A 17,413-nucleotide genomic window follows, 5' to 3' on the forward strand; every position below is an offset into this window, starting at 1 on the left:
TGCTACCTGACAGTTTTATCTTATTTATGCTATTTATATTGCTTTGTGTAAAACTATATCCATATATTAGTCATGGTCAGGGCCCCTGGTCTCCTGCTTGCCACAGCATTATGGAGAACCAGGGTTTGTGGCAGCTGATTGAACACAAATATATGCATCTTCCTTTCATGCTGATTTTGTCTAATCTCCACTCTCCCCATTCCTTTCCTTTCTCATCCAGCCTGGAGGAGAATGAGAAGAATAGTGATACTTCAAGCCACATCATCCTTTTACTACCCATTCTCCATCCTTTCCCCTTTTTCTTTCATCATTAGCAATCATCCTTCCCTTCCTTTCTCTCTTCTCCCTCATCCCTGAGACTTCCACAGAAGTTAGTGGAAATTTAAATGGCATGGGGTCTCACAAGGTGGGAATCCACAGATCCCCAGGCACCCTTGGCCAAGATGGCCGTTGACCAGAGAGCCTGCAAACTTCTGGCATCTTGCTCTGGTATTCCATTCATCCACCACCATCTACCATTATCTTGGAAAACAGCAGCAGTTCAACTTGAACTGCTGCTGTTTTCCAAGATGATGGTGGATCAAGTCAATGTTGGATGACATTTTCCTTTAACATTCCCTTTCCCTGGGAGCAGGTAAGTAATACTGGTCTATGGGGAATGCTGGGGGTTTGGGTTTGCTCTGGGGCACTGGGCGTCTAAATGGCAGATGACGTTTAATGTGAACAAGTGCAAAGTGATGCATGTGGGAAAGAGGAACCCAAACCATAACTACGTCATGCAAGGTTCAGCATTGGGAGTCACGGACCGAGAAAGGGATCTAGGTGTCATCATTGATGATACATTGAAAACTTCTGCTCAATGTGCTGCTGCAGCTAGGAAAGCAAATAGAATGTTGAGTATCATTAGGAAAGGGATTCAAAACAAAAATAAGGATATTATTCTGCCATTGTATCACTCCATGGTGCGACCGCACCTCGAGTATTGTGTTCAGTTCTGGTCGCCGCACCTCAAAAAAGACATAGTGGAACTGGAAAAGGTGCAGAGAAGGGCGACAAAGATGATACAGGGGATGGGACGACTTCCCTATCAGGATAGGCTGAAGAGGCTGGGGCTCTTCAGCTTGCAGAAAAGGCGGCTGAGGGGAGATATGATACAGGTCTGTAAGCTAATGAGTGGAATGGAACGGGTTGATGTGGAGCATCTGTTTATGCTTTCCAAAAATACTAGGACAAGGGGGCATTTGATGAAGCTGCAGTGTAGTAAATTTAAAACGAATCGGAGGAAATCTTTCTTCACTCAACGAGTAGTTAAACTCTGGAATTTGCTGCTGGAAAAGGTGGTTAACTTAGCGGACTTCAAAAAAGGGTTGGACGGTTGCCTGGAGGAAAAAGCCATAGAACGTTATTGAATGGACGAGGGAATAATACAGTATTTCTAGGATGGGCTGGACAAATTGCTTGTTCTTTTGGCCGCTGTCGGTGACAGGGTGCTGGTCTGTGTCAGCATGGCGATACTTACGTACTTATGATCAAGAGCTTCCCTATGCTGGATGCTGAGCCTTTGTAGTTGAAATGGGAGTTAAAGATGGAAGGTAAAATGTAAAGTTAATACTGAAGTTAAAATTAACAAATATTACTTTTTTATGCATTAAAACAAAAGTGAAGGTTACTTGCAGTTTAGTGCTTCTATTTGTTTTTTAAAGTTCATATTGGTGCACATATTTTTTTTTTTGCTGCTTTTTGCATATAATTTATCTGGAAGTAAATAAGAAATTTAGCATGGAAATAAAAAGGACTGTAAAAACAAAAAAAACCTAACACTAATTTTTTGTAACGGCTTTATTACATGAAGCTGATTGTTCTGATATGACTTTTTGTTATCAAAAATGTTTCCAAGATTAGTCAGCAATCAGGGTTGAAGGGTTCACCTGAGCAGTGTGGTTTGGGTATAGTGCTATATGTTGCCAATTTGCAGACTTGTCATTGTGAGTTCCATGTATGGATGGTTTGTTTGGATCCTTTTTGCCAGTTGTGCAAAAGGCCTCGCTCCTGTCCAGCTGTTCTGATTAGAGGAAGGGTGTTTGACTGTGATAGCATTTTGATGTTGAAACTTTAACTGTACTTGGAAAAAATTTGGTTATATGAGTGATGTAAAATTTAGTCCTGTGATTTGGAGATTGTCTATAATTTTTAGCTATAAGCTATACAGTTTTACTGCAGGTATACTGCACTATTTCCCATCCCCCATCTCTCTTTTTCCTATCAGCCACATGAAGGAATTTCTGGCTGGTCACATGCTTTGATGGGGGTCTCATGTTGCTAAGGCAATTCAGATACCTGGTATATCCTGTTACAAAAGTGAGTTACAGGTATGGCAAGGACCAATTGCAAGCTTCCAGCGCATATGAAAGTCCCAGTTACAAGTCTCCAGCCCATATGCAGCACCTATGATTGGTCCTGGGTAGAGGAGAGGTGGATGCTCACAACAGCCTATAAAACTACGCTGCAGACAAAGGAACTCTGAAAAACTAGGCTTAGAGAGAGTTTCAGATCTGTCCAATGGCCTATGGCAGTGATGGCGAACCTTTCAGAGACCGAGTGCCCAAACAGCAACCCAAAATCGAATTATTTATCGCAAAGTGCCGGTACTCATTATGGGCGGGGTCACCACATATGACTCCACCCCTATGATAGCCACACCCCTTACACCAGCCATGGCGCATATAAACAGACATCATTGAAAATATTATACTAGTATAGGAGAAAAAAATAACATGATTTTCTTCCATTATAAATCATTTCTGTAAGCTGTTACAGCTCCAGTATACCCAGTGCAAAATAAGATAACAGATGTAAATTCTCAAATTCGACATATTCCAAACACTAAAATGAAAATAAAATGATTTTTCCTACCTTTGTTGTTTGGTGATTTTGTTTTTCTATCCATATTGGTTCTAGTCGCTGATTCTGCTGCTCTCTATCTGTTCTCTTAACTCCGTTTCCAGGGCTTCCTTTCCATTTATTTCTTTACTTTCCTCCTTTCTTCTTCATTTCTTGCCCTCCATCCATGTCCAGCAACCCTCCTCTCCCCTCCAGCCACAAATGTCCAGCAACCCTCCTCTCCCCTCCAGCCACAAATGTCCAGTCACCCTCCTCTCCCCCTGCCCTCCCTCCCAGCACCCGGCAGCACCCAGCACCAGGCCTCCCTCCCACCCAGCACCCAACACCAGGCCTCCCACCCAGCACCCACCATCAGGCTTCCCTCCCACCCAGCTCCCAACATCAGGCCTCCCTCCCTCCCAGCACCAGACCTGCCTCCCGCCCTCCCTCCAACCAAACAAGCAACCATCAACCCGCCCGCCCGCCCGCCTGTCCTCCCTCCCTCCCAGCACCAGGAACCCCCCTTCTCCTCTTAAATTTTAAAAGTGTACCTCCTCGGAGTTCATTCAGGCGGCGTGCGTCGGCAGCGAAGCGCGTGTTCTTCGATCGGTGCGCCTTCCTTTCTGTCTCTCAAGCTCTGGTCCCGCCAGAAAGGAAGGCGCGCCGAGCGAAGAACACGCGCTTCGCTGCTGCTGCCGAAACACGCCGCCTGAATGAACTCCGAGGAGGTACGCTTTTAAAATTTAAGAGGAGAAGGGGGGTTCCTGGTGCTGGGAGGGAGGGAGGACAGGCGGGCGGGCGGGTTGATGGTTGCTTGTTTGGTTGGAGGGAGGGCGGGAGGCAGGCCTGGTGCTGGGAGGGAGGGAGAGTGGGCAGACCAGCGATGGCGCGCGTGCCAAGGGAGAGGGCTCTGCGTGCCCTCTCTGGCACGCGTGCCATAGGTTTGCCATCACTGGCCTAGGGTTTTTCCCCGAGGGGGTTTACTTTCCCCCCTTGATAGAAACTAATTCTCTATAACTATGAATCTTTTTCATTTATTCTCTGCTTTCTTTCTGTTCTGTGACCTTTGTATGAGGAACAAACTTTCTTCTTCCTTTCTCTCTTCTTTATCTAATTAGTCTAATTACTTATAATTACCAGAGGCCCTGATGTTAGATTTTGTAAGTTTGTTATAACTTGAAACTGTCTGATGCTGTGATAATGGGTGAGTAATTAAAGACTTTTAATTCTCTCTAATTCCTGTACAATTTTTTCTATAATATTTTGTGATATTTCATAAGTTTTTAGCGAATAGCAAACCAAATTGAGCATCCTAGTACAAGATGAAACAAACCAGTTCCGAGGGACTGGAGAACGGCGGAGGTAGTCCCTCTCCACAAAAGTGGTGATAGGGAAGAAGCTGGAAACTACAGGCCGGTAAGCCTCACTTCGGTTATTGGAAAAGTAATGGCAGCCATGCTGAAGGAAAGGATAGTGAATTTCCTATAAGCCAATAAGTTGCAAGATCCGAGACAACATGGTTTTACAAGAGGGAAATCGTGCCAAACGAATCTCATTGAATTCTTTGATTGGGTAACTGGAGAATTGAATCATCGACGTGCTATAGATGTAATCTACTTAGATTTTAGCAAAGCTTTTGACACGGTTCCCCACAGGAGGCTCTTAAATAAACTAGATGGGCTGAAGATAGGTCCCGAAGTGGTGAACTGGATTAGGAACTGGTTGACGGACAGACGACAGAGGGTGGTGGTAAATGGAGTTCGCTCGGAGGAGGGAAAGGTGAGTAGTGGAGTGCCTCAGGGATCGGTGCTGGGGCCGATTCTGTTCAATATATTTGTGAGTGACATTGCCGAAGGGTTAGAAGGTAAAGTTTGCCTATTTGCGGATGATACTAAGATTTGCAACAGAGTGGACACCCGGGAGGGAGTGGAAAGCATGAAAAAGGATCTGAGGAAGCTAGAAGAATGGTCTAAGGTTTGGCAATTAAAATTCAATGCGAAGAAATGCAAAGTGATGCATTTAGGGAGTAGAAACCCACGAGAAACTTATGTGTTAGGCGGTGAGAGTCTGATAGGTACTGAGGGGGAGAGGGATCTTGGGGTGATAGTATCCGAGGATCTGAAGGCGACGAAACAGTGTGACAAGGCAGTGGCCGTAGCGAGAAGGTTGCTAGGCTGTATAGAGAGAGGTGTGATCTGCAGAAGAAAGGAAGTGTTGATGCCCCTGTACAAGTCGTTGGTGAGGCCCCACCTGGAGTATTGTGTTCAGTTTTGGAGGCCGTACCTTGCGAAGGATGTTAAAAAAAATGAAAGCGGTGCAAAGAAAAGCTACGAGAATGGTATGGGATTTGCGTTCCAAGACGTATGAGCAAAGACTTGCTGACCTGAACATGTATACCCTGGAGGAAAGGAGGAACAGGGGTGATATGATACAGACGTTCAAATACTTGAAAGGTATTAATCCGCAAAAAAATCTTTTCCGGAGATGGGAAGGCGGTAGAACGAGAGGACATAAAATTTGATTGAAGGGGGGCAGACTCAAAAAAGATGTCAGGAAGTATTTTTTCACGGAGAGGGTGGTGGATGCTTGGAATGCCCTCCCCTGAAGGTGGTGGAGATGAAAACGATAACAGAATTCAAACATGCGTGGGATATGCATAAAGGAATCCTGTGCAGTAGGAATGGATCCTCAGAAGCTTAGCCAAAATTTGGTGGCGGAGCAGGTGGGGGAAGAGAGGTTGGTGGTTGGGAGGCGAGGATAGTGGAGGGCAGACTTATATGGTCTGTGCCAGAGCCGGTGATGGGAGGCGGGACTGGTGGTTGGGAGGCGGGAAATACTGCTGGGCAGACTTGTATGGTCTGTGCCCTGAAAAAGGCAGGTACAAATCAAGGTAAGGTATACACATATGAGTTTATCTTGTTGGGCAGACTGGATGGACCATGCAGGTCTTTTTCTGCCGTCATCTACTATGTTACTATGTTACCAGTTGTATTTTCTTTCCACTAAGATGATACTAAAACATTCCCCCACACTAGCAATTACATTATACAGCTGTTGGAAGACATCTTGAATTTCTACTTATAGATCAGCATATTGAATAATAGCGGTTCTGTTTTTGAAATTACATTCTTTCCAAGAATGTGTTTTGTGTTTTGAAACTATATATAATTCCCAGTGCTATCCCAGGCTGTAATGTATTTATAACATAACAGCAATTAACTTTATACTTTGCATGATATTCATATGCATATCTGAATATTAAAATAGCTTGCAGCATGGTTTATTTTTATATAAAAAAACAAAAACAAGAGGCACTGATCTGACTACTAAGATACAAGCAAAGTAAAAGCAGATCACATACAAAATTCCAAAACGAGTGAATAAAAAGAAGTGGTTTATTAAACAGTTACCCGACGCGGCCACGTTTTGCCCTCAGGCTGCGTTAGGAGTAAAAGAACTACAAAATAAAAAATCAGAACATATATATATAGTAAGCTTCATATAAAATATACAATATCCCTTAAAACTTCAAAACATGAATAAATAATGGATAACATTGAAACTAATACATTTGGCTCCTAAAACCATAAAATTATTACAAATCATAATCAAATCATCACTTTAATAAGAGTAATCATAAATTAATAAAAACAGAAATTAAAACCATGTACATAACAAACTGATAACAGGAGGGCACAAGGTGAAAACATATGTGAAAGCAAAAGCAGACAATTCGGTGTGCTGGTGTGTCAAATATTATTTAATGTGGTGTAGATGTTAGTGTGCTCACATTGAGAGGTAGACTTCTACATACCTAAGAGGGGTAAAAACACAGTATACCCCTAATAGTAAAAATCAAGTCAGAAAATTTTTCTTCCAAATTCAGAGATAATAAGGGATGCACTCTGAACTAAGTTGTTTTGGAAGGGTTCTCCTTGACACACTTATATACTGATGGGTGTATTCCTGTTGGCTGTGGAAGAAATATTTATCATCTTCTGCTGTTTAATTATTCAAGTCAGTTAAGAATAGTTAGGTTCTTACTAAAATTGAGACTGTTATGTGGTAGATAACTTTGACTGTAGAGCATTTTTGTCCTCTAGCAATGTTGTAATGTTTTGCCCCCTTGGATATTTTTAAAGTTTGTTTGCAATTAAACAGCTTTTTTTTTTTTTAAGGACCCCTTTGCATAAAACGAAAATGAAATGTTATAACCCAATCAATGACATATATTGACATCTTTCCTTGAATTTTACTTTTCAGATGGTTTGATTTTTACTATTAGGGGTATACTGTATTTTTACCCCTCTTAGGTATGTAGAAGTCTACCTCTCAATGAGCACACTAACATCTATGTTATATGAAATAATATTTGACACACCAGCGCACCGAATTGTCTGCTTTTGCTTTCACATATGTTTTAACCTTGTGCCCTCCTGTTATCAGTTTGTTTTTAATGTCTGTTTTAATTAATTTATGATTACTCTTTTTTATTAGTGATGATTATGATTTGTAATAATTTTATGGTTTTAGGAGCCAAATGTATTAGTTTCAATATTACTCATTATTTATTCATGTTTTGAAGTTTTAAGGGATATTGTATATTTTATATGAAGCTTACTATATATAAGTTCTGATTTTTTATTTTGTAGTTCTTTTACCCCTGATGCAGCCTGAGGGTGAAAAGTGGCCACGTCGGGTAACTGTTTAATAAACCACTTCTTTTTATTCACTCATTTTGGTATTTTGTATGTGATCTGGTTTATTTTTATAGCACTGTATTTTTTATAATTTTGGTGGAAACATTATTATACAGAATTGAACCTTGCAAAGAAGACTTGCCGCATGGTTCCAGGTCTGCACTATGAAATCCTTGAAGAGAAACTTAGAGGTGATAGTGAAATATTTATTTGTGGAACTCTTGAGTTTAGCCAGTTTAAGCCTTGTGTTAAATCTTGTTTTGCACCATTATTTTCAACTGAAAAAGATGGTGAAATGCAAGGAATCTTAACATGAAACTTGAAGACGTTATCAATGTGATCTACTGTTAAGTGTGTGATTTTTACTGATAACCCTAGTTATTAGTAACTAGGTCTCATTGCACAAAATGAGACCTGTAGTAAAATGACACAAGTTAGTGATAAAACTGCTGGCTCTGGTAAAAGGTCATCACAAGAGGATCCCAACCCTGGTGCTGATTGAGCTGGAAATATAAAAGAACAGGAGAAAATCTAGGCCAGAAAAATAAAATAAATCACTACGTGATTCTGTTTTCCACCCAGGGTTTGTTTCCTGATATAAGGAGAACGATAAGACTAGAGATGGCCCTGCACTTACAATATCGTATGATTTCCTACATGTTTTAGTTCACATCAAAGGCACCCTTTTGTATAAGGTTTGTTCTGAGAATAGTATGCCAATAGAAAATGTACTTTGCACCTTCATAAGCTAATATATTTTTCTGTCATTTACAGAAAAAAGCAGAAGAAGCTCATAAAATTTTTGAAGGTCTTGGTCCAAAAGTTGAACTGGTAAGTGTGGGATTTTTTAAATTTTTTTATTACATTTGTACCTTGCGCTTTCCCACTCATGGCAGGCTCAATGCGGCTTACATGGGGCAATGGAGGGTTAAGTTACTTGCCCAGAGTCACAAGGAGCTGCCTGTGCCTGAAGTGGGAATGGAACTCAGTTCCTCAGTTCCCCAGGACCAAAGTCCACCACCCTAACCACTAGGCCACTCCTTTTTCTTTTTGCAAACTCCTTTCTGCAGACCCTGAAACAATTCTGTATGACCTTAAGGTAATGACCTGAATGGAATCATGTTCTTTGTAGGGATCTCTCTCATGCTAGAAAGAGAGCTGAACAGTGAGTTAGTATGCTAGCAGATTTTCAGGAGGAATAGGTTATGGTGGTCTTTTTGTAATTGTTACTTTTTTTTAAATTATGCTTTTCAAATTGCATCAAAGCACAAACTTTGAATAGGATAATGAGTTAAATGTATCTTTATTTTCTTGGACTTATATGTTATCAAAGAAGATAATCTAGTAACTCAAATATACTCTCCCCCCCCCCCCCTTTTTATAAAGCCATGTGGTAATGCAGTCACAGCCCATTCACTTTCAATGGGCTGTGTCGGCCTTACTGCACAGCTTTGTAAAAGGGAAAGATAGCCTACACCAGAAAGGCAAGAGGTCAGAATACCAGAGGAGAAGTTATATAGCTAAGAAAAAATCAGGAATAGCATAAATTGGTCCAGTAGATGGTAACTTGGTCCCCATGTCCTGACAATCCTTGTCCTTCTACGAAAAATGTTGTTACTTTTAATGGGAGTGTTGTCTTCAAACAAATGTTAGTATCAAATTTTGTTACTGTACTTACAGATGCCCACATTATTTTTGCAGCCACTTTATAACCAGCCTTCCGATACAAAGGTGTACCATGAGAACATCAAAACGTAAGTACTGGTTGGCAGTCTTGCAAGTCAAAGATATTTTCAACTATGTAGTTTTATGAACAGTTATGCTGAAGTTGTGGCCTTCATATATTACCTTTCTTGCCATTCATAACAAAAATGGATCTGTTACTAGCCACCCAGTTGAGGTTGACATCAGCAGAACATCAGTGGATGAATCATATAGACCCTGCAGAACCTAGTGCAAGTGGTAACCCTTTGTGCATGCTTTATCATGCATTTACTATCTGACCTTGGCTGGTTTGAGATAAGTGCAACTTCAGTTATTGACTCTTAAGACTTTCAGAAGTATTATTTTATATGAGCAAGTTTTGCTGTTTGGAACTGTATTGCAGTATGTTTGGACTTATAAATTAGAGAACAATCATGCCTTATTGTAGGTGCTCATAAGATAAAGAACCACAATATTAGTGTATCCCATACACATTGGTTTGATTGCACTTTGATGCACTTTATTATTGCAGACTATGATGTAGTATAAATAGTGACATGACAACTAATAGGGTGGTGCACAGAGTTTATGCAGCCCATGTGTTGATGTTACACCATATCTCTATTTCCGCTTAATGGTTGGAGCTGGAGGATGTACTGAGAGCTCCATCTAATGTTTCTCAAAAGCCCTTAATTGTGGTTTAATATTTATAATTAATGGTGACTCTTATTTGAATTTTTATATGTAAGGAAAATTTTGTACATTTGGTATATTGAAGTTTCCTTCTTGGGTTTGTTTTTTTTATTTTTGAATGATTTATTTGTCTGTCACTTATAGTCCCTCAAGTTTGATCTTCATAGGGGCATTAGGAAAGGATGTTAGCTCTAGGTCCCTTGGTGTCAGCCATTAGAAAATACTGCTCTATACAGGTGCTAACTGCTGGGGCTGTGAAGTGCAAGATTTACCTCTTCACAGAAATTACAATTTTCACCACTTCCCACTCAGTTCCACAGTTAATTTGATTAAAATCTTCTTCACTGGTTATAAAATTATAACTCCAAAATAGAGATGATTTTTTTAATTGTCATACATACAAAACACATCAATGCCTTCCCATTTCACTTGTGCATTGATAAAATAAAATAGATTAGCATTTGGTTGCCTGGTTTCTAGAGGGATGGTCGATTTTGAATCCTTAGAGTCTGTTAGAACTTGTTAAAGATTTAGTAAATAAATGGTCCCCTCTGCACTTTAGCGGCCGGGACAGATTGAAGTCTATTAAAATATCTTACGCCCCAAATTAATTATGTACTGAGTATATTTCCTTTAACTTAGTGTCCTTTGAAGCATTAGAATCTCAGATATTCCAATTCCTTTGGAACTTGGACACCCTCACCCCCAAAACTTAAACAGCCGAAGACTTGGAGTGGAGCCAACTTTCACAATTTCCAAAAATATCACATTGCCTTCAGACTGCATTAAGGAGCCCTGTTCTTTCAAGATAATCAGAACATAGACCTCCTGATGTCTTGGAAAAGATCTTCCTTTCCCCATATCCCATAGCTTTAGTTGCAGACCTGATACCCAAGGAGTTTCAGAAACATCCAGTGATATCATGATTTCAGCCTTTCTTGACCTATCAGCTGCCATCTGCGAATAAACCATTTTGTCCTCACGGATGCCTAAATGGTGCAGATTTCTGAAGATCAATAAGGTTCCAGTAAATTGGATATGTTAGCAAGCTGGTTTATGATGAGCAAGACCTTTTTATGAAGTGTGAACAAAAATTTTGTCTTCCCAAAAAAAATCTATTATCAGTGGGTCCTACTGTCACATTACCCATTCTTTTTCCTGGCACAGAGAGCCATTGGATTCCAGTAAAAGTGAGAGAAAATTTTACGATGATGAAAATTGTTCAGAAGATTGACAACTTGATTAGCTTAGCAGAGTTCAAAAAAGGTTTTGAGCCTGCAAATATGTGGGAAAATGTGGGATACAAGTGCAATAAATAAATTTAAAAAAAAATGGACTAGGGGAAAATTCACTATTTCTGGGATAAGCAGTATAAAATGTTTTGTACTTGTTGGGGATCTTGCCAGTTATTTGTGACCTGGATTGGCCACTGTTGGAAACAGGATGCTGGGCTTGATGGACCTTTGGTCTTTCCCAGTATGGCAATACTTATGTACTTATTATTTGTCTAGAATTTCTATTCTGGATCCATTTCAGTATGGTTTCCGCAAGACCCATAACACTGAGGGGTTAGTTACTGTCACCCTGGGTTACCTCCTTATTTTTCTCAATATCTCTGCTGCATTTGACACATTAGACAATCATATAACTTTTGCAGTGTTTGTATGAATGTGGCCTTGCGGGTACTATGAACAATTGGTTTCAGTCATATTTATCTGGTAGGAGACAAGAGATGCCTGCAGGTGAACAATCTTCTACAGTTCGATCTTTATCTGCAGGAGTGCAACAGGGATCATCACTGTCTATGGTGTTTAATTTGTTTTTGCTTGTTTTATGTAATCTTTTTCAGACATTTGGAATATCATCGCATTTGTACAGATTTCAGACTCTTCACTGTTGACAGTGTCTGTTCCTATGGCAGTAACATGGTTCAGTCATTCATTTGAGTATTTATATACCGCTTAAACCTAAGCAGTTTACAGTTTCATTTTACAGGTACTGGGTCTGGCCCTATTGGACTCACGGTCTAGGTAGTGCATTGTACTACTGTTGCACCTGGGGCAACATAGGGTTAAGTAACTTGCAGAGGGAATTGAACCCAATTCCCCAGGATCTCAACCCACTGCTGACCATCAGGCAGCAGCGAAAATTGAACCCAGTTCCCCAGGTCCGCAACTCACTACACTAACCATTAGGCCACTTCTCCACTCCAGTTGCAGTTGATATTTGATGTTATTTTGACGTGGCTGACTAGTAATAAGTTGTTGAATGTATTTAAGACTGAATTGCTTCTGGTTACGTCTGATCCCTCATTTGATTTTCTAATGGATGATATCTGGGGCTTCTGCGAAAGTATAAAGTCTGGTTTAGAATTTTGGGATTTGTTTGGATTTCTCTGTATCTTTTTTTATGTTTCAGATATAGACATTGATCAAAAATTCTTTTTTCAGGTTGTGTTTGTTAAGTAAGCTATTTCTGTTGCTACCACATGTGGATTTTCAGAAAGTGCTACAAAGTATGATATTAAGTTTGGATTATTGTAACATTGCTTATGCAGATTGTACAAAATTCTGTGGTACACCTTTTGTATGGATTATTTAAAAATGAGCGTGTTACTATTTGAAGATTCTGGGTTGGTTGCCTGTGGCTTATTGCGTAAAGTTCAAATTGTTAATGGTTTATCAAGGACTATATAAGGACTCTTCATACTACTTGCACTATGTTCCATCTCAACCTTTGCATTCAGAGAATGCTGAGATGCTTGTGGGGGCCTTCCTTTCGACTTTTTGGCTTGAGAAAAAGAGTATTCTCTATTGCTGGACCAAGTGAATGCCTCGGAACTCAGAACACAGAGAAACATGTCTACCTTTAAGTGTTTATTGAAGTAACCATTCCAATTTGTAGCTTCCCACTATTCCACAACCTGTGGGATAGTTGTGTCCTTAACTAGCAGGTGAAGATAGAGAACTGAAAACTGAGCTGAGACATCTCTTAGCATCCAGTCCAGCTCCTCAGTATTTTCTGCTTCTAGCAGATGGATGGACACACTTTTCACCCTCTGGTTCTGAGTGCTTTTGCTCCTTGTCCAGTTTGTCAACTGGTCCCCAGTTGAGCTTTGCGAGTGGCTTGGGGCTGCGATTGTGATAGTTGGGGTGAATGGTGAGTCCTCCAGAGGCAGTTAAGCAGTGTTCCCACTATTCCAGAGGTCCTCCTGAGGTTTCTGAGATGTTTGGTCAGTGCATAGTAATGGATCAGATGACAACTGTCACCTTGCATGGTGCTTCCTGCATATGTTTTGTTCTCTACAAGTTGTCCAGAGATGAAGGGTCCACACATGTTTTGTTGAGTTGATTAGTGTTAGGTAAGCGAGCTGTTTAAGGTTTTGTTTATTTTTAGTTTCTCCTTACTAATTGGCTTTGTAAATACTGAGGAGGTGGACTGGATGCCAAGAGATATATCTCTGCAAAGTTTTCAGTTTTCTGTTTCCATCTGCTGGTTGATGGACACAAATGTTCCACAGGTTCTGGAAGAGTGGGAAGGAGTAATAGAAAAAAATTATCAGGTAAGACCTAATTTCTACTTTGTTCTGTTTAAGCATATGATTTGATTTCATGATGATGTCTATGTGGATTCTTTAGTATAGTCGGGCAGTTGTTAAGCATTTTATTTGTTTTATTATGTGAGTAAAGGTGAATTAAAAATAATAAATCTAAATCTAAAATCTAATGGTAATTGTTGGTCTTATAATGCTAAGCCTGGAACTCTTTCCCACATACTTTCCTAATCTGAAATCCTTTGGGATTCTGTTTGGAACCGTCTTAGTGTTATATTTAGCTTTCATGAGGAATTGACTCTTAAAATAATGATGTAGAGGGCCATGGGATTCCAGACTTCTGTTCCAAAGGATAGTTTACATTTGTTCACACTTCTGATTTCTGTGGCAATAAAACTTATTTTAACTCACTGGAAAGTACTAGATTTTAATATGAGGTGGAATATGATGAGTAAAAAGCATAACTTTTGAACTTGTAGCAGAAGAGAGTCATGGGAGGAAGAAGATCTGTTCAAATCTGGCAGCTCCTGGACCAATTTATATGCAATCATTGATGCATGCAGTCTTGGTTAACTATGCACAAAGGGTAAAGCTTCATGGATTTGATATACAGTACTGTCTTTCTGTGGGCTCACAATCTAATTTTTTATTGTGTAGGGTAATAGAGGGTTAAATGACTTGCCCAGAGTCACAACTGATGCTTTTGTGCAGTTGTATTGTTTCTGTACTCAACAATCTAGAACAAAAAAATAAAATTACCAGCAGTTTGACTTAGATATGCTGGAATGATTCATTTCTTCTGTAAATGTTGTGAGCTGCATATTAGCCGTTCAGGTTGTCCAATTTATTTTCTGTAGTTCTTGTGTATGAGAGGGATTCAGTAGACAACAGGGTTGAATTGAGAGATTTAAACAGTTTAATAAAATGATGACATAGTCTGAAGAAAAGCACTACCTTACTACACATTACATATATTTCAGTGGCCATGATAAAGCATGTGTAGAAAAGAATTGATTCGCCTTTATTAAAGAAAAGTTTACAAATTGTTCTATCAGGAATATCATTGAGACACGTAAAGCAGTAAAAGTTGGAAAATAGGTTACATATTTCCAAAATATGTGTATGGGTATGCAAGCCACACAGCAAAACTTGATGTTAGTAGTATGCTGTTTCCAAGAGCCTCAGCTTGCTCGTGACCGTTGTACTGTATCACTAGAAGAAGGTTAGGTGTTTCTATCTTTGTATATGCTTGGCAGCTTGTTTTTTCCCTATATTTTAAAATGTATACAGCCTTGAGATACTTGTTTGAAGATTGAGGACGCATTCAATAAATTAAGAATGAGAGGAACACTGTATGCTAACTTGTGACTTTCATTGCCTGCAAAGCATAATAGTTTGTGAGGCTGAGAAATACTATGAAATTGTAGAAGACTTCCCTACATTTAAGAGGTAGAAATGAATTGACTTTGTATGCTGTAACCCTCTAACTCAGGTATGTCAGACATATACAGGTTGTATCTAGCTCACTGAACCTCAACCCTTCCCTGCTGCATTTTGTGCAAGGCACTGACAGGTACCACCATTCTGCTGCAACACTTTTCTGGCTAGGTGACAACTTGGAAGCAAGTTGACTAAAGTGGTAATGACCAGACGGCCTCAGGAGCAGAGAACCTCTCATAGCCCTTGGCAGTAGCATCTCGGTCCTCCTATGATGTTGCCAGTCCGCCTGAGGTGGTGTTTGTGAGAGAAATGGGGAGGGAGAAGGACCCTCCCCTATGATGTGACCAGCTGGCCAGTCTTCTTCCAATGATAAGGCTGCACAAGAGCACCCTGTTGTTGGAGGAGGACCATCCCATGTGGCAGTACAAAATCCACGCTGCTGGAACATATCATTTTCATCACTGGAGCAACTGTCCAACCCTTCTGACAGCCCTGTGTGTGAGGAGAGGTGAGCTGCCATTAGTAACTGTATGGAAGTAAAGGAGGGAGTGAAGGGAGAAGATCTGCTGCTGGCTTGTTCTGAAGTTTAGAGTTCCATTGTGGAGAAGAGGAAAAGGAAAGGAGGAGGCTGGAGGGATGGAATGAAAAGAGGAGGGAAACAAATCAGCTCTGATGTTTATGGTCTTCTGAATTTTACAGAGGACTAAAAGGCACTTTGGAAGTCTTTATCTATAGCCCTCTCCAAAATCAACAAGTTAAGATGTGGCAAACTCCACTTTTTATATAACCAGTTTCCAGAAAGACTGATGTGAAATATTAGGGTCAGTAAGGTCCAACTTAAGTGGTGGTTGAAGCAGCTATGGAAAAGGTAAAACAGTGAAAATTCATGCCTGTCAAACCTTTCAAGTAAGGTCTTTCTAGGAAAAATGCTTTCATTGCTACTCATCTGCCTTATGTAGTTCAGTATATTTATACCGTTTTATAGGTGCTTACCTTGGTCTCTAATTAATCATCTCAAGGACAATTGCAGCTTACCGCCATCTTAGCAGATGCTGTCGAGTGAGGAACCCATCTTATATGAATGGTGTACATTGTCCGACAGAATCTGTTTCCATTATAGTAGCCAACCTCTGCAGACTGTACAGAATTCTGTGCTGTTTGCCTTTCTAGGCAGAGTGGCACAGATACTGGCAGCTGGAAAGTGACGTCATAAGTACATAAGTAATGCCATACTGGGAAAAGACCAAGGGTCCATCGAGCCCAGCATCCTGTCCACGACAGCGGCCAATCCAGGCCAAGGGCACCTGGCATGCTTCCCAAACGTACAAACATTCTATACATGTTATTCCTGGAATTTTGGATTTTTCTAAGTCCGTTTAGTAGCGGTTTATGGACTTGTCCTTTAGGAAACAGTCCAACCCCTTTTAAACTCTGCTAAGCTAACCGCCTTCACCACTTTCTCCGGCAACGAATCCCAGAGTTTAATTACACGTTGGGTGAAGAAAACTTTTCTCCGATTTGTTTTAAATTTACTACACTGTAGTTTCATTGCATGCCCCCTAGTCCTAGTATTTTTGGAAAGCGTGAACAGACGCTTCACATCCACCTGTTCCACTCCACTCATTGTTTTATATACCTCTATCATGTCTCCCCTCAGCCGTCTCTTCTCCAAGCTGTATAGCCCTAGCCTCCTTAGTCTTTCTTCATAGGGAAGTCGTCCCATCCCCGCTATCATTTTAGTCGCCCTTCCCTGCACCTTTTCCAATTCTACTATATCTTTCTTGAGCTGCGGCGACCAGAATTGAACACAATACTCAAGGTGCGGTCGCACCATGGAGCGATACAACGGCATTATAACATCCTCACACCTGTTTTCCATACCTTTCCTAATAATACCCAACATTCTATTCGCTTTCTTAGCCACAGCAGCACACTGAGCAGAAGGTTTCAGTGTGTTATCGACGACGACACCCAGATCCCTTTCTTGGTCCGTAACTCCTAACGTGGAACCTTGCATGACGTAGCTATAATTCGGGTTCTTTTTTCCCACATGCATCACCTTGCACTTGCTCACATTAAACATCATCTGCCATTTAGCCGCCCAGTCTCCCAGTCTCGTAAGGTCCTCTTGTAATTTTTCACAATCCTGTCGCGATTTAACGACTTTGAATAACTTTGTGTCATCAGCAAATTTAATTACCTCGCTAGTTACTCCCATCTCTAAATCATTTATAAATATATTAAAAAGCAGCGGTCCTAGCACGGACCCCTGAGGAACCCCACTAACTACCCTTCTCCATTGTGAATACTGCCCATTTAACCCCACTCTCTGTTTCCTATCCTTCAACCAGTTTTTAATCCACAATAGGACATTTCCTCCTATCCCATGACCCTCCAATTTCCTCTGTAGCCTTTCATGAGGTACCTTGTCAAACGCCTTTTG

At 40.5% G+C, this 17,413-nt stretch overlaps 1 protein-coding gene across 9 annotated transcripts in view; it reads left to right on the top strand.

Moving 5' to 3' along the window:
* The window catches only part of LOC115482561 (nuclear receptor corepressor 1-like), a 315,982-nt gene that overhangs the window by 91,034 nt on the left and 207,535 nt on the right, over positions 1–17,413 (top strand). For 8 of the 9 annotated variants that reach the window (XM_030222440.1, XM_030222445.1, XM_030222447.1 and 5 more), the window contains exons 7-8: positions 8,355–8,411; positions 9,261–9,334. In XM_030222440.1, coding sequence (XP_030078300.1) covers positions 8,355–8,411; positions 9,261–9,334 — 131 coding nt within the window. The remainder of the gene's footprint in view (positions 1–8,354; positions 8,412–9,260; positions 9,335–17,413) is intronic. The other variant, XM_030222444.1, reaches the window with a different exon arrangement.

This window comes from Microcaecilia unicolor, chromosome 13, assembly GCF_901765095.1.
Source record: "Microcaecilia unicolor chromosome 13, aMicUni1.1, whole genome shotgun sequence".
Classification (NCBI taxonomy): Eukaryota; Metazoa; Chordata; class Amphibia; order Gymnophiona; family Siphonopidae; genus Microcaecilia; species Microcaecilia unicolor.